The sequence below is a fragment of the Cyclospora cayetanensis genome, unplaced genomic scaffold (genome assembly GCF_002999335.1).
Source record: "Cyclospora cayetanensis isolate NF1_C8 unplaced genomic scaffold, CcayRef3 CcayRef3_contig_138, whole genome shotgun sequence".
In the NCBI taxonomy this organism is placed as follows: Eukaryota; Apicomplexa; class Conoidasida; order Eucoccidiorida; family Eimeriidae; genus Cyclospora; species Cyclospora cayetanensis.
The window spans coordinates 15,279-39,674 of NW_020312079.1; the positions used below are offsets into that span (position 1 = coordinate 15,279).

The 24,396-nt window shown below is 55.1% G+C and overlaps 4 protein-coding genes across 4 annotated transcripts; 3 read left to right on the forward strand and 1 right to left on the reverse strand.

Annotated features, from left to right (window-relative positions):
* The first annotated feature begins 873 nt into the window (after window positions 1-873).
* Window positions 874-4,275, forward strand: LOC34621833. Its single transcript, XM_026336599.1, has 7 exons — window positions 874-980; window positions 1,150-1,260; window positions 1,382-1,454; window positions 1,664-1,748; window positions 1,979-2,077; window positions 2,383-2,640; window positions 4,139-4,275. Exons 1-7 carry the CDS (start codon window positions 874-876, stop codon window positions 4,273-4,275), a joined length of 870 nt encoding a protein of 289 aa, XP_026192384.1.
* Window positions 4,276-4,280: 5 nt separating this feature from the next.
* LOC34624334 (transcription initiation factor TFIID subunit 4) lies at window positions 4,281-9,629 on the reverse strand. Its single transcript, XM_026336600.1, has 8 exons — window positions 9,344-9,629; window positions 8,660-9,133; window positions 7,939-7,980; window positions 7,089-7,198; window positions 6,554-6,797; window positions 5,351-6,184; window positions 5,109-5,179; window positions 4,281-5,057 (listed from the first exon to the last, which is right to left on the reverse strand). The coding sequence occupies exons 1-8, from the start codon at window positions 9,627-9,629 to the stop codon at window positions 4,281-4,283; spliced, it is 2,838 nt and encodes a 945-aa protein (XP_026192385.1).
* A 780-nt stretch (window positions 9,630-10,409) lies between these two features.
* Window positions 10,410-11,714, forward strand: LOC34624333. Its single transcript, XM_026336601.1, has 3 exons — window positions 10,410-10,462; window positions 10,650-10,855; window positions 11,557-11,714. The coding sequence occupies exons 1-3, from the start codon at window positions 10,410-10,412 to the stop codon at window positions 11,712-11,714; spliced, it is 417 nt and encodes a 138-aa protein (XP_026192386.1).
* Window positions 11,715-14,437: 2,723 nt separating this feature from the next.
* LOC34622527 (importin subunit alpha-1a) lies at window positions 14,438-19,719 on the forward strand. Its single transcript, XM_026336602.1, has 13 exons — window positions 14,438-14,518; window positions 14,990-15,238; window positions 15,581-15,650; window positions 16,028-16,140; window positions 16,416-16,557; window positions 16,705-16,783; window positions 17,018-17,114; window positions 17,309-17,387; window positions 17,595-17,684; window positions 18,223-18,348; window positions 18,721-18,863; window positions 19,129-19,368; window positions 19,579-19,719. Exons 1-13 carry the CDS (start codon window positions 14,438-14,440, stop codon window positions 19,717-19,719), a joined length of 1,650 nt encoding a protein of 549 aa, XP_026192387.1.
* Window positions 19,720-24,396: the final 4,677 nt, after the last annotated feature.

Here is a 24,396-nt window from a genome sequence, read left to right on the forward strand (position 1 = left end):
GGCATCTCGCCACTCGAAGTGTCCCGTAATGTGATCGCCACAGGCGTATGACCCTACACCCCAATCACTGGGGAAAGCAGACCACAATAATATTAACAGTAAAGTCGTTTCAGCTTCATAAAGCTCTGAAATACACACAAATTAAGGGGAAACACACATTCCCAGAACTGCTGCCGCCATAAGGGGCCCCTAGAGACGCTTTGGGGCCCCTAGGAAAATAGACCGGCGGTCTGATCACCAGGAGGAGCAAGGAAGTGCCTTAAAACTGCGAAATGACACTGGGCTGCGAATTATGAATGGATTCCTGAGACGTTGTAACGATTTCAGCGCGGTTAACCGTTTGTAGGGCCTTAGAGGAAGGCCTTCTAGCCAAATGAGCGCTCGCCTTTGAGGAGTGTAGAAGCCCATGTCGAGTAGAAGCTGCTTGCTTCGGCAACCCCCCCTTTCGGCTCCTTTGTAGAGTCTGCCTGCTATGCGTGTCACCGAAAATAGGCCGACGTCCTCCCGTCATTGAGGCAGAAGGAGCAACCCCGTCACTGAAAATTTCGACTGCAGGCCATGAGCGTCAAACCCTCAATCCTGAAGACGAATGGATCAAGAAACGAAACGCCTCCTCATGCACCACCTCAAGCTGCGCTGAACCTTTCGCAGCAGCCCTTCTCTAATAATCCTGCTGGCCCGCGGCGTCCGGTGTATACTGCGTGCCTCTTTTGGCTCATTTCAACTGCGTAGTCTCAAAGAAACTTCCCTTCCCGCATACGGAACGCAGAGCGATTGGCGGGGGAGAGGATCTTGAGCTCCAAGACATCGTACCGTCACGTCTCGGCGTTCCCGAGGACCTTGCAGGAGCCGATACTGCGTGGTTTGGGCATAATGCAGCGCAAAGGAGCTGCCGTCTCGCTGCGCGTTTTCGACTTATCGAGGGGAAAAGTGGAAATCTACGGGTCTCTGTTCCTCAACGACCGCAAGAAGGGCATATGGTACTTCCGTCTACCGACCCTCTGCTCGCTCTTCAGACTCTACACTCTCCATCAGGGTCACTCGAGAGCAGCCAGGCCGTATTCGACGCGCGCTCTATCCGCACCCTCAGGCTCGAGAAGAGCGAAAATCTGAGGCAAAGCGAAGTGTCGCTCTCTCTCTGTGCTTCAGGCACACGAGTGTTTGTGTCTTCTCCAAGGAGTACTTTTACATGTCGACAATCTGCGTTTGCCTCAAGGGCTTCGGCTGGCCTGGAGAAGAGCTCCTTACCGACGAAATCCAGTACTGCTATACCCGTCCCGCCCCTAAGGCCCCTCTGCTCTTCCGTTGCATCCCTCTGCGCATCATCGCCCATTCACGGCGAGTTTGAAGCGCCCGTCTGCGGTGGCTATGGGGTCTGCAGGATGGGCTGCACGGATGCAACAGAGGAGGAGCTGGAGGCCTACCTCCATTTACAACATGGCTTGTTCACTCCAGTAAATCACTTGCGTTTATCCAGAGGGCTTCACTAGGCTGTGGAGCTCTCTGTGGCCCCTTACGGAGGGCCCCCTCTTCCCCCAGCGTTTTCCCCCAGCCTCCCCTCCTCCCCAGGCTTCGCTCCGTCAAGTCTGCTCGCAGCTGCTAAAATTGCCTGCGTTTCTTCTTGACCTTTTTGGCCTGGGAGGGGTGTGTCTGTGGGGCTCAGGATCGCTATGACGTATTCGTGCACAACTGCAATCATTTCTCTCAGAGCGTTCTGCGATTCTTAGGTGTTAACCCTTTACCCGCGTGTAGGCTTCGATGCCCCTTGGACTGCGCCTCCTTCTGCTGCTGCCTCGCACTCCCGTGCCCCTCTCTCCGCCCTCTCTTTCTCTACCTCTTTAGTTGGGGGCTTCTTGTCAACCACCGTCAGCCTTGCAAACGTGCCGTCTCGCAAGTGCATGCGCTGGCGGCGCTCCTTTGCACGCAGGTTTGAGGCAGCACTAGCGATAGAAGGGGCTGTGGGCTTTTTGCGTTGCAGACATCGCCACGCTTCCCGATCGCGTGTTGGATACAGTCCTCGGGAAAATCGTGCGCCCTTTCGTTGACGCCTCCGTAAACAAGCTTAAGGCAGAACTGCGTGAGCCTGCTTAATCGGAAGGCCTAAACGAAAGCAGTTTTTTACGCTCTGTGCAAGAGCAGCTCGAGAGACAGCTGCCCCTTCACGCACGCATGCGGCGTGTGTGCATTCATTTTATGCGAGCTACGGTTGACGTCTTCATTTAAAACTATGTTGGATCCTGAAGTTGAGGGCTGCTTTATCTGCAGGTCGCACTGCAGCCCCCTCAGAGCTGGAGGGGGAAGTCTTCTTTTACGGAGGCGCTCACCCTGCTGTCCCTAACTGGGATGCTGCAGACAGAAAAAAGCTCCTGAAGAAAGCAGCTCGGAGGCAGCAGCAGCTCCGCAGAGACGAAAGGAGAACCAGGAAGAGCGCTTCCCCTGCTTCTGATGTCTTTCTCGGGGGGAGCCTTCAGCACAGAGCAGGACCCCGCAGCCGCAGCCAAACACGCGCCGCTGCAGCGGCAAGGGATATTGCGGGGGCGACAACATTGGCAGCGAGCACAGGCTTCGACTTCCAGCTTCCCTCTTACCTCGCAGATGCCTGGCAGGGGCGCAAGGAGGTTGTAGCTGCCGCGGCACAAGGTGCTGCTGCCGCTGCCGCAGCCACAGCTACTGCAGCAGCAGGACTTGCCGCAGCATCGGGGAGTGAAGAAGCGAATAGACGGCTCACAGAAGTAGCAGGCATAGCCTCCTCCCTTGAGCGAGCTGCTGTTGTTGCTGGCGCGGCTGCTGCAGCGCAGCGGCGGATTTCAGAGCTATGCACGGGCAGCAGCAACAACGAGGCCGGTAGCAGCGGCCTTTTTTCAGAGCAGAAAACACCACGTGGCGAGGAGAGCCTGCCCAGCTGGAGAACCGAGGGGAATGCTAAAACACACTCTGGGGCGTCGTCACCCTCTGCTGCGCAGCAGCAGCAAGAGGCGCTTCCCCCCCTTTCCTTGGGAGCAGCAGGACCAGCAGCAACAGCAGGAAGATCGAATGCATCGTCAGCCGACGAAAGGGAGGATGCCACTTATCCCGATGCTTGGCAGACGGTATCTGCCTCCAGCTCACCGCAGCCGCACCGCAGGTGCAGCAGTCGGTCAGTGCGCAGCTGTATCGCCAGAACCAGCAGCATCCAAGGCAGCGGGGGGGGCTGCAGCAACCTGGCGACGATGGATGCGTTTGCAGACAGGCTGCGGGAAGAGAAAGCAGCAGAATGGTCGGCGTTTTTGGCTAAAGAGCTCGAGCAGAAAGCGTCTAGCTGCTGAGAGAGATCGGCGGCAGCAACAACAACAAAGGCGCCTACTGCGCTCGCTGCCGTAGAGGACGAGACAGCGGCAGCGACGTGCGTCGTTGAAAACATAGATAGAATATTTTCAACAGCGACGGGAAGAAAGGGGCGGTAGCATCGCGACACGCATACAGATCAACACGACCTAGTGCTCCAGCGTGAACGCGCTGGAGAAGGCCAAAACAGCGTCTCTGAGGGTAACAGAATGTGAGCGTTTCCCACAGACCTTGTTGCAACCTCACGGGGATCGCCAGCAGCGCACGAGTTTAGCTACGCCATGTATTTATTATGCCACTGTGCACAGCGGCGCCGCAGCATGGTATGTGTTCCTGTTGCTGCGGCTGCTAATTTAGTCCTTGTGCTAAGCGAAAGCCTTCAGGGCTTTCCCCAGGCGTTCTTTTTGAAGGGAGCACGGAGCGGAGCGGGGGGAGGGAGGGTTTGTGCAGGCACAGGCAGTAAAAGCCACATACGCAAGCCTTTGCCCTCCCCACCCCACCCCACCCCCAAGTAACAGTAACTTGCCGGTCGCCTTTGTTCCCTTGTCTTGAAGCGTTTGTGTCTATGCCGCATGCCCACTACTAACGCTGCTGTGAGGCCTCTAGAAGGCACAGCGCAGCGCACCGACCAACCCACCCACCGAGAATAAAAGCAACTGGCACGGTTGTTGCAGCCCCCTTATATATATATATATATATATATATATATATATATATATATATATATATATATATATATATGCACGTCGTGCAGGCGCAAGACTCGCTAGGGAGGAAACACGCAAAAGGTGTAGTGTACATGCTTTCGCAAAAGGGCCATTGTTGCCCTTACTCCCAGTGAAGCAGCCAGGCTTCGCTGCTGCTGTTGCTGCTGCTGCTGCGCCCCCGTGCGAGCGCTCCCTGCGTTTGCATGCAGCACTTTTGCTGCTGAAAGGAAGTGATTTGGACTAGCGGCTTTAAGCGCCTTGCAGAGGACAGCCCTGCAGCGGCGGTTTAGGGGTAGGAGCAGTGGGGACGGCCGTCCCCACAGCAGCAGCTGCCGTTGGCAGGCTGCAGTTGCTCCCCCTATCCGCAACACGTTCGTGAAGAACAGCCCCCCCCGTATGCATGACTCCCGACCTCGGTGGGCAGGACCCTGCCACGAGCTGATCCGAAGGGAGAGGATGCACGTACCTCAAGGCGTGTGGCTGCTGTTGCTGCTCCTCTGCAGCCTCGCCTGCATACAGCGCCGCGGCGTCTAGCGCGTCAACGGGAGGGAAGCCGGGTGTTTCTGGTGAGGCTTGCGTTGCTGTTGGCGCAGCACAGACTGACGCGCACAAAGGAGGGCGCAGCACAGGTGCTCCCGAGCTGTCTGCAAGTCTTTGAACTTCCGCTGCAACGCTGGAAGCGGTGGTTGCCTGCTGTGCGGCTGTCGCGGGGGGGGTCGTTGCAGGAGGCGATGGTGCTGCTGTCGGGCAGAGGGGGTGTGCAGGCGGAGGCATTTCGCCTGGGGAGCTTGCGAATGCGGCTGAAGCGGGAGGGGTCAGGGCAAAAGCCGTCGGCGATGTTTGGCAAAGGGAAGAAGGGCTGCTGCCTTCCGCCGCTGGAGTCTGCACAGCGGCGAGGGCAGCAGCGACGGAGGCTTCTGGTGTCTTGTTGTGGCAGCTCGTGGTAGATGCCACCGTTACGGGTGTCGTAGGAGCCGTTCCTGTCATGCGGCCTTCCTGTTGGTCGCATGCCAACCCTAAAGCCCACTCTTTGCAGAGAGAGGGGCCCCCCAGAGGGCCCCCTAAGGCTCCTGCGGCGGCTGAGGGGGAGGAGCTCCGTGGTGACGCGGGAGCAACCCCCGCAGCCGCTGCTGCCACGGCAGCTGCTGCTTTCGCATTTGCCGTGGTGGCTACACGAGGCAGCAGCTGCTGATGCTGTGGGGAGCATCGGAAAGGCAGCGGACAAAATGGAACCAGCGAGGAAACGGAGGAAGAGGAAGAGGAAGAGGAAGAGGTGGTGGTAATGCTCACACACGCCCTCTGTGGAGTGTCCTCTGCACAGGAGCAGCTGCAGCTACTGCTGCTGCTCCTGCTACTGCTGCTGCTGCAGCTACTGCTGCTGCTGCTGCAGCTACTGCTGCTGCTGCTGCCGGTGGCACTGTCACGTAGTCCTTCCGCGACGTTTGATTTCGGAGAGCTTAAGCCTTCACACGCAGTGTCTGGCGCTGTAATGAAGCGACAGCATGACGGTATGGGAGAGCCGTTGGCAGCAGCAGCAGCAGCAGCAGCGGCACACGCCGTGGTGGCAGCTTCACCAGGCTGCTGCTGACTGCCTAAAGCTGCAAAGTAGGCAGCTGCCCATACACCTGGAAAGAAGCCGTCTCCACATATGCTGGAGGCGTCCCCCGCCAGCATTCCTGCAAGAGCAGCGGCAGCGAGAGGATCGCCCCCTGCAGCGGCAGCCGCTGCAGCGACTCCCGCAGAGACACCAGAACGGTAAAAGTGCAGCGCCAACTCAAAGACAGATCGAAAAGGATACAACAGCTCAACAGGAGGCCCACTGCCTCCCCCAAGCAATGCACCGACATCCAAGCTCTCCGAAAACGAGGCAGCACCAGCGGCAGGAGCGCGATGGAAGCCACCCTCCGGACTGCTGCTTGCAGCAGCTGCCGATCGAAACTCGCTTGGAGCAAAGGCATGCGCCAAACGCTGCACATTGGGCTGCAGAGGCACCTTGGCGGCTGCTGCTGCCGCTGCTGCCGCTGCCGCTGCTGCTGCTGCTGCTGCTGCAGTGCCCGCCCCCTCAAGAGGAGGGAAGGGGGAACCGGAAGCTCGCGCTGCAACATAACGCTGCAGCAGCTCTACAGGATGAAAGAGCTCAACAGTGACTTGCGCTGCTCACACACACGCATACATATATATATATATATATACAAATATGGATACACATGCGTGTATGTGTGCATGCGTGGATGGATACACACACATATGCATGCATGTACGCATGGATGGATACACACACACATGGATACACACTCATATGCATGCATGCATCTGCACATATATATATATATATATACATGAATGCCCACACATATGCATGCATGCATCTGCACATATATATATGGATACACATACACATGTAAACACACACGTGCATGCATGCAGAAAGGCACCGTTGGCGCGGCCGCTGGTGGCCAGCCGGCCGGCAGCAGGAGGAGCATCAAGCAGCAACAGCAAAAGCGGCTGCATGCGTTTCCTACCAAAGGTGATGACCACACAAAAGTAGCCCTTCGAGCAGCGCGTTTCTGGCTGCTGCGCCACCAGTTCCTGCTGTCTGTACTGCTGCGGCTGCTGCAGTTGCAGCACGGGGTCTGCCTGCTGCTGCTGCTGCTGCTGCTGCTCCTGCTCCTGCTGCTGCTGCTGTGGAGAAGGAGGCGGTTCTTCGTTGAAGTCTGCAAAATCTACGAGGCGGTAGGGGGTCTCTCTTCCATCTGGCATCGTCATCTGCAGAAAGGCAAGTCACTTAGACATCTACCGCAGGCTCTTGCTGTCTGTCCAGCAGAGCTAGCGGGCCCTTTACTACGCTCACTAAAAAGGCGAGAGGGCGAGGTGTCAATCTAGCTAGCTAGAGGGGCTAAATACACACAATGTGCGCCTTCCTGACGGTGGCAATACGTGAGTCTCCACTCCACGCAAGTGCGTGCAGACTCGGCAGCTTCGTGTTTGGCTGGAGTGGCGCTTGCCAGTACAACAACTGACGCCCTCCTCTACCCCAGCAGCCGCCACCAAACAAACCTGGAAAATGGCAATAAAGCGCATGAGATCAATAAGCAGCGTCACCGCACACCCCGACTGAAGAGGTTCTAACCCCTCAACTGCCCGCCGCTCTAGCAGCGAGCCACGCCCTGAAAAAACACAGAACGGGGAGTCGACATATATAAATATATATATATATATAGATATGCATATACATATATCTATATATGTATATATCTCCTGTGAAGACTCTGCGATCAAGATGCAAGTAGCAGGCGAGCAGGAAGCGCAGTATGCTTTGCTATATACATGTATATATATATCTATATATATATGTATATCTATATATGTATATCTATATATGTATATCTATATATGTATATATGTATATATCTCCTGTGAAGACTCCGCGATCAAGACGCAAGTAGCAGGCGAGCAGGATGCGCAGTATGCCTTGCCATATATATACATATGCATATATATATATATATCCATACATATATATGAGACGGGAGGCTTGTTTTTAGCCGTGAAGTGCGCTCCATGGGAGAGTGGTTAAAACTTACGCTTGCACAGGTGACCCTGCCGGTTAACAAAGACGGAGTAAAGCGTCTGAATGTTTTTGCCGCATGGTACACGCGCTGCAGGAGAGTCACAGGAACCAGAGTTTAGAGTTTATGGTTAAATAAAAAGGGTGATATATAATGCGAGAGGTGGTAATGGTGACGGCGCGTATTACAGGCTGCAAGAGGCGCCTTGATCTTTCGAGTAGATCGCTGAAACTGAGCGGTCTTCTAGACGTGCACCTGAGGCACGACTAGGATGCGAAAAACAGCAGAAAGCTGTAGCAGGAAGCGATTCAGCAGCCTCTAGAACAGCGGCCGCTTACTGGCGAAGACAAAGCCAACACCATCAGCGGCGCTAATTGGACCTAAAGGCACAAAGAGGAAGAGAAAGATACAAAAAATGAACGATAGATGTAAAGAAAGAGAAAAAAGAGATATGGGGGAAGAGCGAGAGATATAAAGAAAGAAAAAAGAGAGATATGAGGGAAGAGCGAGAGATATAAAGAAAGAAAGAGAGGTACAAAGAAAGACGTGAGAGAGATATGTAAAGAAAGAAAAAGAGAGATACAAAGAAACAGCGCGAGAGCTACAAAGAAAGGAAACGAGAGAGATACAAAAAAAGACGAGATCTATAAAGAAAGAAAAAGAGCTACAAAGAAAGACGAGAGAGATCTATAAAGAAAGGAAGCGAGAGAGATACAAGAAAAGACGAGATCTATAAAGGAAGGAAAAGAGATATACATATATATATATGGAAAGCGAGACGAGAGAGAAATATAAAGAAAGTGCGTGCACGATGTATACACATAGGCGGTGAAGAGGATGACACCCCCTATAGCTGCAGAAGCGGTAGGGAAAGCCCAAGCAAAAGAGACCCCTTCTTGCTTTCTTTCTTCTTTCCTTCCCCTCCCTCAGCCTCCTTCTTCCTCCCATTCGAGCGCAGCAGCAACCACAAGAAGCGGGGAGGAGGCGGGGGGGAAGGAAGGGCAGTCGAGAGGAGAAAGCAGGAGTTGCTCGTTCCACCTCCGCGAATGCAGCAATTACCTTTGGCGATTTTGTATCTGTAGGCGCAGATGCCACCCACTCTGAGTTGCCGTTCGTACACGAGGGAAATCATTCCTCCCTTCCTTTCTTTCTTGAATCTTTTGTCACCTCCAGACAGACGACCAACACGTCCAGCATCGGGGTGAAAACGTGGAGCTGCCCAGGGAGGTGCTACTGAGCCTGGCTGCCCTAATTCAGCGGGGGAGGAGAAATTCGCTCGGCTAGCAGCTGCCATGCGGTTGGCTTCGGGAAGTGCATCCTTCCTTAGAGAGAGTTGTCTCGAAGAGACTCCAGCGGAGCGCATCGAGATCGACAGCGTGCTGATGGAGGCGCTCGAGAGAGGCTGCAAAGACTCCTGGGAGGGTGCCTGCTTCTCCTGCTCACCGCGTAGAAGCCTTCGACTGATGCTGCTTGGTATGCTCTCGCCGCTAATGCTGCTGCTCAACTCGTTCGAGCTGCGGTTAGGGAGCTTCCCTGAGATGTCGTCCCCGTGGCTAACATCGCCACTGTGGCGCTTTGGCTGGTGTTGTTGATGTTGCTGATGTTGATATTGCTGTTGTTGATATTGCTGTTGTTGCTGATGCTGTTGTTGCTGATGATGTTGTTGCTGATGATGTTGTTGATGTTGCTGTTGTTGATGTTGCTGTTGTTGCTGATGATGATATTGCTGATGCCGCGCTGTGCAATCGGCTTCCGCAGACGCGGCGGGAGGGCTGCTTTCCAGCGAGGCGCTTGTAAGGTTGCTTCTATGGCTAGATCTGACGCTGTTAGCTTGAGGGTGATCGCTCGGGAGGTTATTCTTCTCGGGAGTCAAAGTGCTCAATGAAAGGCACGCAGAGAGAGCCGGCAGAGGAGGCGTAGGAGGGCATGCAAATTGTTGTGGCTTCCCAGACATCCCTAGGAGCGCAGGGGGGGCCCCCTGCTCACATACCATCGCCAGAGTTTTTTGCCATACTGCGGCTGGAGGCATATGGAGTGCGGCTTTGCGTCAGGTCTAAGTGGCACTTACAAGAGCAGCCGCGGAAGAACGAGGGCGTTTGGAGGCAGTCTTCTATCGAGCCTCGGAAATTAGGATCGAGGAAAAAACAGAAAAGCTCCGCTTTCTATCATAATTAAAAGTTTAGGAGTTCGCGGTTAAGCGAGGAACCGAAACCCCTTAACGACCCGCCCTCACCAGCCACAGCAGCCGCTGGCCTCCATTCTTCGGGAGAGAGAGAGAGATCTTCTTCAGATATCTCCCCCTCTCTCTCCGTCACGTAGGGCCTGAGACTTGTAATTTGATTCTTTTTCAAGTGAAACTGCGGGGGATGTGGGGATGGCGGAAGGAGGAGGACGGTGGTGATCCTCCTCGTCTTTAGTAGCCCTCCCTCTGCCCGCCACTCCGCACCAAACGGTCTTCCTGTGCTGCTGCTGCAACACCCCCTTCCCCTTCCCCTCCCCTTTCCCCGTAGCGCCTCTTCGCAGCGGCAGAAACAGCAACAGCTGCTGCCGCGCTAGGTGCTGCTGTCATCGAGGAACAAAAACCACCGCAGCAGCAACAGGCACTTAGTGGCCATGGCGCCTACACATCCATGGGGTTCGTGAGAGAGGCCTCAGTGCGCTAGAAAAAGCTTGAGCTGTTCGTTCCTGCTCCTGTCATCTCGACGTCTACCAGCCCTTCCCTCCCCCCGCCGGCCTCGTTTCTCCCCAAAGGCACGCCCTCGAAGCTACGAGGAGACACCATCGGCAACATCCTCACTTTGCTTCGACAATGCCGCTCTTCAGCTTGTCGCATGTCCTCCTAACACCCCCCAAGACACCAAGGTATTGCTACACTCACCTGCACTCACACAGAAACATACTCGTTTCAAGGGTGTTGACCTAAGTTTCAAGGCGTCGTCATGCAAACGGAAGAGAGACAGACACTTCTTATGTCTATATGTATATACACTATATAGCCAGGATAAGGATGGGCCGAAGCATTCTCTGCACCTGGGTGCTTTGTTCGTAGGAACGTGTTTTTTCCCTGGCAAACAATGGCAGTCCACCTGAGCGGTGCGTTCTTGGAAGCCCGTCGCTTGGCACTTCGTGTGCCTGTCAATCTGACAAAGCCAGAGATCAAGGCTTACTTGCAGTCTCTCTATGGGGCGAAGGTCCTCAAAGTAAACACGCTCATCAAAGTGCCCGAAAGGAGGAGAAATCTCGATGACAAGAGGCGTAAGGCCAGCGCGAAGGGTTTCAGAAAAGCCTTGCAATGACAGGTCGCACCGTTCCCTTGCGTAGGTGTGTCTTTGGCGCTAGGAGTACTATGCTTTCCAAAGTGCGCGTGGGGAGACCATTAGCTGTTTTTCCGCCGCTCAAAAGATGGTTTTCTATGCTATATGCCTTATGACTCGTGAACCTTCAGTGGGCTACCGGCGCGCGGGGTGTACGTACAAGAAGGCCATCGTGACGCTAGAAGATCCTGTGCCTGACGAAGTCAAGATGCTGCGGTCTTCTCGGCGTCTGGGAGCTAATCCAGATATCACCAAGAAGAATGTTTCGTACGGTGCCAACAGAGACTTGAAGCGCAGGCCGTCGAGGAATGAACTTTGGCAGGGAGGAGAGATCTCGCACGCGTGGACTCTCCCCATCCCGAATCTCTTAGCGGGTACGCTGCGGATTTGTTGCTATATACATATCTATATATACTATATATATTGTATGTATTATGTATATATAGTGTGTATGTATGTGGATATACACATGAACATATATATATATATATATATATATATATATATATATATATATATATATACCCCACACACAGACATTTCGCATAGCAAAGAAAGTGTGGCGCGTCTGAAGGCGTGCCGCCGCATGGTCTGTGAAAATTAGGGGCAGTAGGGGGGTGTGGGGTGATGCTCTGCCTCAAGGAGAGGATTTACGACTCCATCCAACAAACCGCGAAGACACCGCGGTTACTCCTGAAGCCCCCGATATCCGACTGCCGTTTCGCCATGATGGAGTGTACAGCTGCACTTTTAAGCCGAGCGAAGTTCCCCGCCAGGCTTCCACGCGGGTGAGTTGGTGATCTTGCAACAACGGCAGCAGCAGGCTGCCCTAAGAGCGCAGTGCAGGGGCGGCTGTAGTATCTCGTGCAGCTGCTGCGCTTGCTTGCGAGCTTTTATGGGAAGTTTGCTGCTTCCAGGATCTTTGCCTCCCTCTCCTACTCGCGCGCATGGGATGTAGCTGGAAGGGCTGTGCAATGTGTGGTGCCCTGCTGCGATTTCGGGGTGAGTGCAGCTCGACCTTAGGCCCTGGCGTCACCGCCTCTCTCGCTCGCATAGCCGCGTTGGCAGCTAGCGGTAGGCTACAGACTCGAGGCGGGCTTTGGCTAGCTAGTATTTCACGAGGAGGCGCCTGCATGCGGCGTAGCAGTGGGGCTTGCAGGACAGGCAGCCTGGCGCTGCAGCTAAGTGCTGAGCACGGCGTCGTGTCGTGTGCTACGGTCTTGGTTCACTTTTGTTGGCCTCTATTTAGGAGAGCTTTGCGGGGGGGAGGGTTTTTTCGAGCTAAACAACGTGGAACCCAGCTAGCAGCTTCTCTCACGCTCCTGAAATCATAGAGAAAGGAGCGTGCTCGGGTAGAATCTAGCCTTAGCGTTCTTCCCACTCCTTGAGGGGGAGGGAGCAGCACCGGCACAGGGGGCCTTGCACGGAAGGTAGGTGGCTTCCCCACCAGCATCCCTTTAGGTACTACTTGCTATAAAATATCCGTAGGTATACACCTAACTCCAGGCGCAATACATGGTGCGACAGAGAGGAATGGATCAGCGAATTCAGGAGCTTTTTCTGCAGCCCTCAACATAGTCCCTCTCCAGCGTGAGGGGAGGACAGAGAGCCAGCGCTGCGGTGCGGTATGGCTGTGGTATGCACACTCAAAGCACTTCGAACATCCACAGCTAGCACTTGCCCACAACATGAATTTTTTAAAAACGCTCTGCGCTAGTAGCAACAATCTGCAGGAAAAACGATAACGAAGAGCAAAACCCAGGAATCAGTGGAGACTTTACTCTTTCAATATTAGTGGAACCTAGGCGTGTTAGCGGAAAGTGGTCGGTGCCTAAGTGCAGCCAAGCTCACAATGTGCAACGCACGCATTGTTTGCCCTCAGAACGAACGATCCGAAGGTGGCATATTAGAAGGGTGTTTTAGGAGCAGTTAGCCAAATACAAAGCGGGCTACATGGAGCCTGTAATAACGGCTCAGTAGCCTAATGTATAAGCGGCCAGACAACGACAGGGCACGTCATCGCCTCTATTAGCACAGTACTTGACGGTGTTGAGTACGTAAGGGCGGTTGGGGCGTGTATCTGCACCCCTTCGGAGAACCTGTGGCCTTCTGTCTGGCTAGTACCAGATTGGACTGGGCAGATCCATTGTTCAGAGATAACGAAAGCGTACACACCTGAGCCAGAGACGCTTTGAGGGGGGGGGGAGGGGGGGACTAGCGGGCAGGTGGGGGGGTGGGGGAGGGAAGTCAGGCTTGCTTGTGCCGCATATAGTGGAGGAATGCCTTGGCACAGAGGAAACATGCAGAGGGTGGTAAATGGAGTGGCAGGAGCACTAAAGAAACCTAATCAAAGGCTGCTGTGCTAAATCTGTGGGGCCGTTGCAGACACGTGTTTAGAGGCGTATTCCGGTACGGTTTGTGTCTGGGCATGCGTAATTGCGTCCTGTGTTAGGGAGTGCCGCCACGATTCTGCATACTTCCGCTTAACTGTTCAGACGTTCAGGTTTAAATATTTGTTGGATCTGCCGTGTGCTGCAGCTGCAGAGGGCCTCCTTGCACGCATGGGCTTCTGCTGCATGATTCCTACGGGCGCTGCTGTGGCTGCTGCCGCTGCTGCAGCGGCGGCTGCTGCTGCTTCTCTGCCCCGCGCTTGGTGTTTTTTGTGCTTTACTGTTGGTGTTGTGTTGAATATCCGTCTCTTTTCGCGCTGCTCATTCTTCCCTTTGTCCGAGGCTTCCGCTTCTGTGACAGGGGGTGTATTTTCCCCTCTGCCGCTGCTGCTCCTGCCGCTGCGTGCTGCTGCTGCTGCTGCTGCGGCTGCGCGGGAAGGGCCCTCCTTCTCCTCCTCTCACCTCCCTCTCTCTTAGGGAAGACACTTCGCTTCTTTGCCTGTAAGTACACAAACGCTCCTCTGAGCCACAACAGTGCCGGGCTTAGGTCAGGGTGGCGCATCTCGAGGATCTCCTGTGTGGCTCCTTCGCTCACCTGTAGTTGTACAGCAGCAGCAGCCGCCTGCGCCCCTCAGGCACTCATGGTGTCTCTACATTGGATACACATATATATATACATATATACACATATATATAGCTGGCGCTGAGTGTTTGAGGGCGGTCTCTTTCAAGAGCGTTCATCGGCTTGCGGGAGGAGGGCAGTGGCGATCGAACGCTCGGTAGGCGGGAGGGGTGCAGGGAGGAGGGTTGTGTTTAAGGGAGCAGCAGGACGGGGAGCTTGCTGCACCTTCTCGCTATTGCCACACACCCCGAAGTGCTGCACGCGCAGCTCTTTTCGGAGGACGACGGCAGGGTACAGCCAGCCTCATTCGGCTACTCTAGAAGGACGCCTCGTCAAAGTGTGTATCCTTCATGGGGGCGACTTAGCTCCTGCCTGCAGAAGCGTCAGGGGGAACAAGCCGGCTTGAGGCGTTTCGCCTCCGTCCCTTCGCAGGCTCCTACCCTCCCCCCTTCCAGCACGCTTGCCGATCTTGTGTCGTTGTGGCGTTTGTAGGTTTACACTGGCAGCGAGGATGGAACGGCGTGTTGCTGAGCGGAAGGCTAACTTCAAGAAAAATTTTGAAGATCCTAGGAGGAAGCGAGAAGACTTGCAGGTACAACTGGCTAGGCGGGGCACCCTCAGTTTGAATCTCGTTTCTCTCTCTCTCTCTCGCTTCTGTGTTTTCCCTTTCTGCTGTCTCTCTTCCTTCCAGCCTTGCTCGCAATTGGCGCACGCTTTGATCGCATGAGGCATGCACCTCTCTGGCCTGCTAGGCTCTTTGGTTCCGCCATCCGGGATGCATATACTTTCAATGCTCGCCGCAAAACGCCCCTCGCGGCTAAGTATTCATGCGTTTACGCCCTTGCTTTCCGTCCGTCTGTCTCTCTTTTTCCCTGCTTCGCTCTCTCATTGTCGTCTTTCATGAAGGGCCGTGCCAAACGAGGCCTTTTCTGGTACCCGCACGCTGTCCGTACACCTGGAAGGCCGTTCGCCGTTCGTTGTGTTCCCCCACGGAGAACAATCCTCGTGCTTTTCTCCCCTCCTTTATCCCCCTCCGTCTCCCCTGCGTCTTGAGCGATCTCAGGTTCAAATAAGGAAGACGCACAGGGAGCAGAACCTCGCGAAGAAGAGGGCTGAGGCTCTTGGCGAAGCCGAGGCAGCAACGGGAGCAACAGCACCAGGGGATGCTGCCCCCTTCGCAGGAGATAGTGCTATTCCACAGGGTGCTCAGGGGGGGGCAGGGGCCCCAGGGGGCCCCCCCGAGCTCGCTGGAAAAGACTTACAGCAACTTATGGCAGCCTTGGCAAGCGGCAACCCCGATGCTGAACTCCAGGTAATCTCCGGCCTTGCCTGCTGCAGTTTCTTTGCTGCTGCATTTGCTGCTGCTCGCGCTTGACGGGAGCTAACTGTGTGTGTGCATCGCGGTTGTCGCTTCGCGCTGCTGAACTCTCTGTAAAACACTTCTGTCGCTACGCCTTCGTGTGTCTGTCCCTTGAAGGGGGAGGTTCTCATTTTTTCACGCGCCTGTGCTGCCTTGGGGAGGGGCAGTGGCGGATTTGGGCTGTCTCGATCGCGCAGCACATCCATATATATTTATATACACATGCATAAATATGTATATATTTTTTTATGGCCTTGTTTTTTTGCTCCCTCTTTTTCTCCTGCCGTACTGCAGGCGACGCAGTTATTCCGCAGAGCTCTGAGCATCGAGCACAATCCTCCAATCCAGCTTGTCATCGATGCAGGTGCGTTTTCTGGAGTTTTTTTGCTCGCTTTCGTGTTGTTTCTCGGCAGTTCGTAGCAAGCGAATACCCAGCGTTTGCCACCCTAACGCCTTGCCAAGGCGGCTCTTCGCACGTGTTTTTGAAGGCCGCTAGGTCGCTTTGCCCTTTTCTTGACCTTCTTCCTGGTGGAAGCGCATGAGACTCCGTAGAGCCGCAGTTCAGTGCTCCTCATTCCTCCGCTGCACGGGGAGAGAAAGATACAGAGAGGCTTGCTGCTTCGCCATTCCCCCTGTTGCGGAGCGATGGGCCTGTATGGCTATTTTTGCATATATATATATCTGTGTAAAAGCTTCAACGGCATGCGGAGTGCTGGAGCGCACTGTGTTTCCTGGCTGTAGGGGCTGTTCCCCATTTCGTTCGCTTTCTCTCTATGACCGGACGTGAGAATCTGCAATTCGAGGCGGCATGGGCGCTTACAAATATTGCATCAGGCACTCAGGAGCAGACCAAGGTGAGTTTCTTGCGCAAAAAGGCAGCCGCAGCTTCATGCACCCAGAGCTCTGTCTGTCCGAAAGACGACAACGCGCTTTTGAGGCTATAGACTCGAGCGCGAGAGAGCGATGATGAGGATAAGGCGTTCCTTTGGGGAGATTTTTTCTCAGTCCCTTTTCTGCGACTCCCCCCACCGTCTCCCTGTGGTATGACCCCGCCAATTCGTGAGCTGCGTCTTGTCTGTCGCGTGCATCCATGCATGCACGCGTGCATCCATGCATGCGCATCGTGCAGGTAGTAATAGACTGCGGAGCAGTTCCGTTGTTCGTAGAGCTTTTGCGCTCACCTAAGGAGGAGGTGAGGGAGCAGGCGGTGTGGGCGCTCGGCAACATCGCGGGGGATTCTCCGAACTGCAGGAATTTAGTGCTCGATGCAAGTAAGCGGCAGTTCGTACGCTTCGCTGTAGGTGTCTCTTCTGGTGTGGGCTTGAGGGCAGGGAGGGCCTTCCTGCCCTGATCTTTTTGTTGGCTTTTTAAGACTTGCGACTTGTGAGCGCGTTGCCACTGAGGGTTCTTCCGTGCAGACGCCTTGCAGCCTTTGCTGGAGCAGCTCAATACCCCCGACTCGAAGTTGGCCATGCTGCGGAATGCCACGTGGACGCTGTGAGGCTTCAGACTTTAGCTAGGCGCATCTATCAAGGAGGCAGCACTTCCTGGCGGAGGCTTCTGATGGCTGAGGGGTTGTGAACGGTGGCAGGCTGGTGCAAAGAAAAGCCTGTCCTTGGGGGGCATTCTTTTTCCCTTTCTTGCGAATGCGTTCCTACAAGACTTCTGGCAGGCGTAGGAGGAGCTAGCGGCCTTTGTTTTCTTGCGGGGGATGCTGCTGCGTTTTTGCAGCTCCAACTTCTGCAGGGGAAAGCCAGCACCTGCTTTCGACAGGGTTGCCCCTGCACTTCCAACGCTTGCAGCGCTCATTTATTCGGACGATCTCGAAGTTCGTGAGGCCCCTAAATTGGCTTTGCCCTTCGCCTCTGTGTCTGTCTGTTTGGTGGTGCTCAGCGATTCTTGCGCAGATTGTGGCACACGCAAGAATCCGCTTTTTTCGCATTGGCGCATGCAAGAACTCCCTTTTTTCGCATTGTTTGCATCATAAGAGGCTTTGCGGCTGTCCTCTGTGTGTTTTACAAGGTCTTGACGGATGCTTGCTGGGCTCTGTCATATTTATCGGACGGCCCTAACGACCGCATTGAAGCTGTTTTACAGGCGGGTAGGCTGCACGCGGTGACGGCGCTTTCAAGGCTTTTCTCGTCCCTCGGTTTGTCTGATTCGTGCTGCATGCATGCTTTGTGGAGAGGGAGGCGTGGGGTGCGGAGGGGAGTGGGCTGGGGAGGGTGAGGAAGGAAGGTGCCTCTAATCTTGTACTCAGTCGTCACTCTTCTTGTTGCAGTGTTGCTGTTCTGTGGATCGGCGACAGGTGTGTGCGGTCGCTTAGTCGATCTGCTGAATTACCCGTCCACGCTGGTGCAGACACCCGCACTTCGCGCCGTGGGAAATATCGTTACAGGTACTCCAGTAGGTGGCATCGAGGGTTTGTGTGTGTGTGGTTATGTATATATGTGTGTATGTGTGTGTCAGTGTGTGTGTCTGCCTTTTATTCGAGTCTTTTGGCCTCAAAAAAACGCTTCCTGCCTGTTTGCCCGCTTGTGTCTCCCTCTTGGGGGGGAGTCCGTTGGCTGCTGGCGTCCTACGTGGTGCTTCACTAGATTGGGGGGCGTTGGCTTGTAGCCATCCGCTAATCCCCTCCTCGGCTTGCTTGTATTTTTCTCGTTGCTTGCATCTTCTCGCATGGCGCGCAGCGGCGCTGTCGTGCTTTGTCTCCTCTCCCTTCCCCTCTCGCTTTTTATTCCCACCTACACCCCGTGTCTCGTTGTATTAGACGGGGACAGCTCTGCTCCGTGCAACGCAACAAGAGGTATAGGCGGGGACTATCGGGAACGGGGTGGCAGCAGGGGAGAAAAGTGCGTGTTGGACAAGCAGAAAGGCAGGCAGGCATGGGTGCAGCTGCCTGGAAATCACACATTTTGCATGGATTGTGGCGACAGGCGATGATCGACAAACCCAAGTCGTGTTGACGTGCGGTGCCGTTCCCAAACTGCTTGGCCTTTTATCTTCCACAAGGAAGACCGTACAGAAAGAGGCCTGCTGGACTATATCCAACATTACCGCCGGTAGGGTGTCTCGCTATGTATATATATTTATAGTGAGAGAGATAAAGATAGAGGGAGATACAGAGAGGGAGTGAGCAGGCAAGCGTTAGGGCATGCGCAACGCGCCTGTTGTGCAGGCGTGTTGGAAGTCACTGGCTGTTCGCTGCGGTCGTTTAGAGAGGTGCTTCATGTGCCGCTTTAGTGGTGTTTTTCTGGTGCCTGTGAGTGGGGTTTGGCTCTGCATCACGTTTGCGTGTGTATGGAGGGGATGCACGGGCAGGTTGGGGGGGAGTGGGTAGAGGGAGGGCTTTTGCGGCTGCAAGGGCTTCCAAGGAGCTGCACGCGCCTCCACGCAGTGTGGGTCGTTGGGTGGCTGCTCTTGCTTCTGCGCAGGCAATAGAGATCAGATCCAGGAGGTGTTGGACAGCGGCGCTATTCCTGCACTGCTTCATGTCTTGCAGACAGCGGAATTTGACACCAAGAAGGAAGCCGCGTGGGCGATCAGCAACGCAGTCAGCGGGGGTTCAGATGCGCAGGTGCGAAGAAATTGGGAGGCTTTGCTTTTTAGAAGGCGTCACTCTTGCGTGTGTCCTCCCTGGCTTGCCTTCTTGCCTTCTTGCCTTTTGGCCCTGTGACGATCTAGGGGAGGCAGAGATCTAGGATTCCAACACGCCGTCCTCTCTTTTTCCTGCCGCTTCTGCCGCGGCGGCTCCTCTTCTCCCCTTGCGCGCGTTCCTTCCTCCTTCTCCTTGCCATCTGGTGCTGCATCGGCTGTCTTCTCTCGCCTCCTCTTCGTCTCAGGTTGAAGCCTTGGTGCGCCTTGGCTGCGTCCCACCTCTCTGCGAGCTCATCAGCTGCGTGGACAGCAAGATCGTCATGGTTGCCTTGGAGGCGCTGCACGCGATCTTGCGGACGGGGAAAAAGCTGAAAGAAACCGAAGGCTTGCTATCCAATCCTTTCGCAGACCTCATTGAGCAGGCCGATGGAACGGCGGCCTTAGAGAAGCTCCAAGACAGCAACAACGAAGCGATCTTCAAGAAGGTATTGAGTGCTTGACTTGTCTTTGTGGAGCGCCATCGTAGGGGTGTCTTCAAGTACTTTTGGTGTTCTTGAGTGGGCAGCTGCGCTGTGGCAGCCGCCACTGTCATCTGCCCCCCCCCCCCGCTCGTCTACCAGGACCGCCCTCGTGAACGCCTCTACCAGCCGCTTTGTTTCGTTCACCTGTGCATGTGTATGTGTGTGGATGTGCAGGTCTACTCAATTATCTCAACTTACTTTCCGTATGAAGAGGAAGAGGAGGGGGTGTCTACAGATATGGGGGTCCCTGGGGGACTTGGTGATGGTTCCGGCTTTGGAGCCGAGGCTCCTCAAGGAGGCTTCAAGTTCGGTTAGTTTCCCGCCGCGTTCACTGTGCATCTGACTGTCTACTTCCCCGCTTTCTTAGCTGTAAAGGCCAGATCCGTTGCCTCCAGTGGGGCCCCACAACGCGGCACTGGCACGGTGATGCGAGCCTGCGGACACCCCCTCGTCAGTCGGGGTATTTGGCTGTTCCTGGTACGACCCCTTCCGCAACAGCAGCAGCGGCAACTCAACCAGCGCCATAATAATAGTACAGTAAGCCGCTAGCACTGCAAACTGCGTCGGCGCACCCATGGGTTGCTGCCCTTTTGGCCGCCGCGGGAAGCGTAGGGGCCCCCAATGAGGGGCCCTTTCGGGGGCCCCCCCTTCCTGTGGTACGCATCTGCTTAGCAAAAAATGAGGACAGGGAAACGAGGCGACATTCTTTCTTCTCACCGCCTCCCCTGCGATGGCACTTCCCACTTGGCACCAGGGAGCCTTGGTGGCAGCCGCTGCATCAGCTGCTACGTCCACCAGCGCAACGGAGAGAAGAAAAAGCAGAACGCTCTGAAGGGAGAGCAGCACATTTGCTGCAGCACGTCAATCTATTCGAAAAACCAAAGGGTGTAGGGTCTGCTTGTAGGCCTCTCGTCGCAGATTGCAGGGGGGAAAGTGCACCCCTCAGCGGCCCCCTCTTCTTCAGCACGTTTTAGTGAGAGGGCGTGCAGTGAGCCTCTAAAAACTACGAAGGGGCCCGTTCTAGGCTAGCGCTAGTTTTCGCTGCACATTACTTCGGTGTCAGCCCAGCATGCTGTATGCGTACACATTAAACGATCGACATGAGGGGCCCCTGGCGTCCCAAGTGGACTCAAAAGGGTAGCAAATGCCCCTAAAATGTAATGAGGGCCCCTCGCCATGCGAACCGCATGGAGCCTAAGGTCCCTGGTGTATCAGTAGGGAGGCTCCTTAGGCAGAGGCACCACGGGGTCCCCAGGTGCGTTGGCAACCCATCTGGGAGTTGAAGTGTGGCTGGGCCCTAAGGGAGGAACACCTCCCCAGTTTTGGGGTTCATGGGGGCCCCCGGCTTGTTGGAGCCGCCAAGGCTCCGGCATCTGCTGGGGCTGCTGTACCCAGTCAGTGTCTGGTATGGGTGTGTCAGCGCTTGACCACTGCGGACGATGCTGGGTGCTCTGGCCGAATTCAGGAGTCCCTTGGTAAGAGTTTTGATCTCCAAGGGTAGGGCTTCGAAGCCCTTGGCTCGGGTTGGGAATACCCCCCTTGCTAACGAGCGAAAGAATTTGGGCGACTCTCTGGAGGGCTGTGGCATTGGGGTCCGCAAGCTTCTCGAGGATGCCCGTAAGCTCCTGCCCAGTTCTCACGAATGCCTTGATATAGCCCCAGTTATGCTGAGTTTCTGCAATAATATCGGTTGCGGCTGCGCCGTCGGAGTCCCAGGCGGCGAATCCCTGCACTGTATGAAGTCCGTCTTCATTCGGGTGTATGGACACTTCACATTGGCACACGGCGGCTGCAGAATAACCGGGCAGAGGCAGCACTGCAGTGTACACATTTACAAGCCCACCGACGGTGCTGTTGCCACTAGTCGTACTACCGTCGCTGCTTCCTTTGTCGGCCGTATTCCCGCCTGTTTCCTTGGTGGTTGCCAGGATATTGCAGGGCGAGTCTATGTAGGCTGCAGAGGCGCAGAGCTGATTTCGTCTAGAGAAAAAGGAGGCCTTGCATTCTGCTCTGTTGCTGCTATTAAGATACAGTGGGTGTTCTTGCCAACCAGCTGCAGCCATGAGCGGCACACAGCAGGTCATCCCTTGCTGCGCACAACTGGTAGTGGGGGGCCCCGCTTCCTCTGGTGGGGGCCCCTCAGAGACAACCCCTAGAGAGACGAGGGCTCCTCCTCGCAGTAGTTTGTTGTACCCCTGGAGCAGGCGGTGCACTTGAAGCTTTGTTAAAGCCCCCTCCGCGATCTCTAGGATGGTGCCGGCCGCAGCAAAACATGCATGCGAGACATTTACAAACTCTTGAAGGTACTTCATCCATTCTTTAAGCGGGTCTCCTAAGCGAGGCAGAATGGGTAGCCCAAGAAAATCATTCTGCACTGCCTGCTCCTCGTCTTCGTCTCCTTCTTCCTCGTCATCTCCCGCTGCTTCTGAAGAATCTGGCTTATCTGCTAGGGCCATTGCGGAAAGGAGGGAACTCAGTACTGTCTGAGCTGCCTCCTCTTCCGCCGTAAGCAGTCCAGCAGATGCTTCTTTTCCCTCACCCAAGCCCCTATCCCCTTGACTCTTATGGCTCTTTCTGCGCTTTGTTTCAGGAGGCTTAACCAGGATCCTGTGAGGAGCGAAAATTGAGGTCATCCTGTAGTCGTCCTCTGCAACATGCTTCTTCTTCTGAGGTATCACGAGATGCAACAACTGCAAACCCCCTCCACCCATGTGCTCCTGCAGTTGTTGCTGCAGCGCGGCAGCCAGCTGCAAAGCCTTCTCTATCTCCGCAAAAAACTCGACAACCTGCAGTGCAGCTGCAGCGGCAGACTGTACGCTGTTGGGGCCACTCCCTGCGTTGTAAAGGATCGGATCGCGAGGGTTTGCCGTAGGCTCAGTGGAGGGAGAAGCCCCTGGAAGCGGCAGGAAGATCCGCGCGAGATCCTCCAAGGCTACGAAGAAGTCAGGGGCCCTTAAGATGACCTCCACAAGGGCCCCCCCAAACTCTAAAGCCTGGGCGAGGGCCTTGCTGGTCTGTTGCAGCGGGTCTGGAAGGCTGGTCGTAGTAGTGGTGGTGGTGCTGCTGCTTGAGCTTCTGCTGTTCTGGAGAGATGCTAAGAGAGAAAACAAGTCATTGGCACCGGAGACGCTGGCAGTGCCGCTGCTCTTATTTTTGCTGCTGCTGCTGCTCTTATTTTTGCTGCTGATCCTACCTTTGCCCTTACCTTTGGTAGTGAGTTGGCCACTTCTACTCTGGCGGCTGTTGCCGCTGCCTTTCTTTTTCCTGCCTGCCACGGTAGTATTGAGTTTTTGCAGCTTCTCCAGCACTTCCCGCGTTCCTTCGTCCAGACCGTCGCCTTCAGCGTCTTCCTGCTGCATCTTTGACGGATTACTGCGGGGCTGAAGCACCCTCTCCGGCTGCTTGAAACGCTGCGGAGGAGCCATGTAAGGGACAGCGCCATGTTGCTGGAAAGGCGAGGCCCCCCCTGCGAAATACGGCGAACCTGCAGAGGCGTCTGCTGGACCCCATGTAGGAGTAGGAAGGAGCGGCAGCCATGGGACAGACATGCTTTCCTGCGGTGGGTGCTGATCCGGCTGCGGCCATACCCAGTTTTCCACACCTTGAAGCCTACGCCTAGGAGAGGCATGAATCAGAGGCCACAGAGATTGCGCCTCTAGCTGCTGTTGCAGCAAACGAAGCTGCTGCAGCTGCAGGGAACCATACTGTGGCTGTTGCTGTTTTTCATGCTTTTCTGAGGAGGTGAGAGGACTGCTGCTCCCAAGCCGTCGGCGGGGAGCCTGGAAAACCAAGTCCAAAAATGTCCGTTCCTTTCCGGGTTTCTGGAGCAACATCCCTTCTAGGTTACGCTGTTGCAGCAGCAGGAGCTCTTCTTGATGTTGCAGCTGCCTCTCTAGTTGTTCTAGTATATCCAGCCGCCGCAAACCTTCCAGTGGTCCGTTGACTCCTACTGCGGTTGTTGCATCGGCGACCGGCAGCAGGTGCTGCAACAAGACCAAGGCTAGCAGCATTGTCGCTCCCTGCATGGTAATGGCTGAAAGAAGCCACTGGGGTATTTGGGGAGGCCTGCCGCACTCGCTTCAACCCTAACCTTGAAACCTAAACCCTTAACCCTTGACAGAAAAGGAATGAAGCAAAGACACTGCAGAGGGCTATAAACCCTAAAACCAAATTTTGTAAATGCTACAGAGAAGAAGAAAGCAATAGAAGGCTCAGGGGCGCCAGTTTACACTCCTCAGGGAGACGCCCTCTGCCTAGCCAGGGCAGCTCAGCCTGTCTGCTGTCTCACTGGGCCCTAAGCCCAAATCGCTAGCCTCTACACCCAAACTCAAAAACAACCCACTCAAAAAAGCCCTCAACATGGAGTCTAAGGGCAGAGGGGAAGATACCGAGGATTAGGGGAAGCGAGGCCGGTGACCCCTGGGGTCACTTACTACGACCCTATGCTCTAAGCCCAAAACCTTCCGCGAGAACTCTAGAAACCAGACTCAAAAGAAATATTGCTTTCCATTCAGCGTGGAAGGGAGAGCCTAGTAAGCCCTAGACATGATTACTATCATGCTGTCCAGCATGTCCCCTGTGGCTATGCATACAGGCCCTTGGATACAGTCTTTGAAGAGTGCGCGGTGGGTAAGACCCAGACCTCTCCAACTGCCCATTGGATGGCTGTGTCTTTAGGATTCCCCTTTAGCGCACTCGACATACTAAACCGCCAGACGGAACGGCGGAGTGTGTAGATGTCCGCGCAGGCAGTGGGCAGTTCTGCACACTAAAATCAGGTTTCCCGCGACTATCTCTGCGCGCAGCCTGATTATTTCTCGTTTGGTTCTCCGAATGCGCGTACTTGTAGCTGTTTCCGCCTTCTCAGGATACATGACACAGGCGGAGCTGTGGGGCGCCCGCGCCAGCTCATGTTTGCCTCGTTGCAAAAGTGCTGCTCGTGCGACCCCACTCATCAACCTCTCCTGTGGTTTGCACCTCGAATCTGGTGTG

Coding starts and splice junctions, on each gene's coding strand:
- LOC34621833 (XM_026336599.1), top strand. CDS start 874: ATGCAGCGCAAAGGAGCTGCCGTCTCGCTGCGCGTTTTCGACTTATCG. Junction 2,078..2,382: donor CAAGCTTAAGGCAGAACTGC/GTGAGCCTGCTT, acceptor AGAAAGCAGCTC/GGAGGCAGCAGCAGCTCCGC. Junction 2,641..4,138: donor TGTAGCTGCCGCGGCACAAG/GTGCTGCTGCCG, acceptor CTTTCGCAAAAG/GGCCATTGTTGCCCTTACTC.
- LOC34624334 (XM_026336600.1), bottom strand. CDS start 9,629: ATGCCTCCAGCCGCAGTATGGCAAAAAACTCTGGCGATGGTATGTGAG. Junction 7,981..8,659: donor CAGATACAAAATCGCCAAAG/GTAATTGCTGCA, acceptor TTGTGCCTTTAG/GTCCAATTAGCGCCGCTGAT. Junction 6,798..7,088: donor GCTTTATTGCCATTTTCCAG/GTTTGTTTGGTG, acceptor GCCTTTCTGCAG/ATGACGATGCCAGATGGAAG.
- LOC34624333 (XM_026336601.1), top strand. CDS start 10,410: ATGCCGCTCTTCAGCTTGTCGCATGTCCTCCTAACACCCCCCAAGACA. Junction 10,463..10,649: donor ACACCCCCCAAGACACCAAG/GTATTGCTACAC, acceptor CTTTGTTCGTAG/GAACGTGTTTTTTCCCTGGC. Junction 10,856..11,556: donor AAATCTCGATGACAAGAGGC/GTAAGGCCAGCG, acceptor CTCTGCCTCAAG/GAGAGGATTTACGACTCCAT.
- LOC34622527 (XM_026336602.1), top strand. CDS start 14,438: ATGGAACGGCGTGTTGCTGAGCGGAAGGCTAACTTCAAGAAAAATTTT. Junction 17,115..17,308: donor TTTATTCGGACGATCTCGAA/GTTCGTGAGGCC, acceptor GTGTTTTACAAG/GTCTTGACGGATGCTTGCTG. Junction 17,388..17,594: donor TGAAGCTGTTTTACAGGCGG/GTAGGCTGCACG, acceptor GATCGGCGACAG/GTGTGTGCGGTCGCTTAGTC.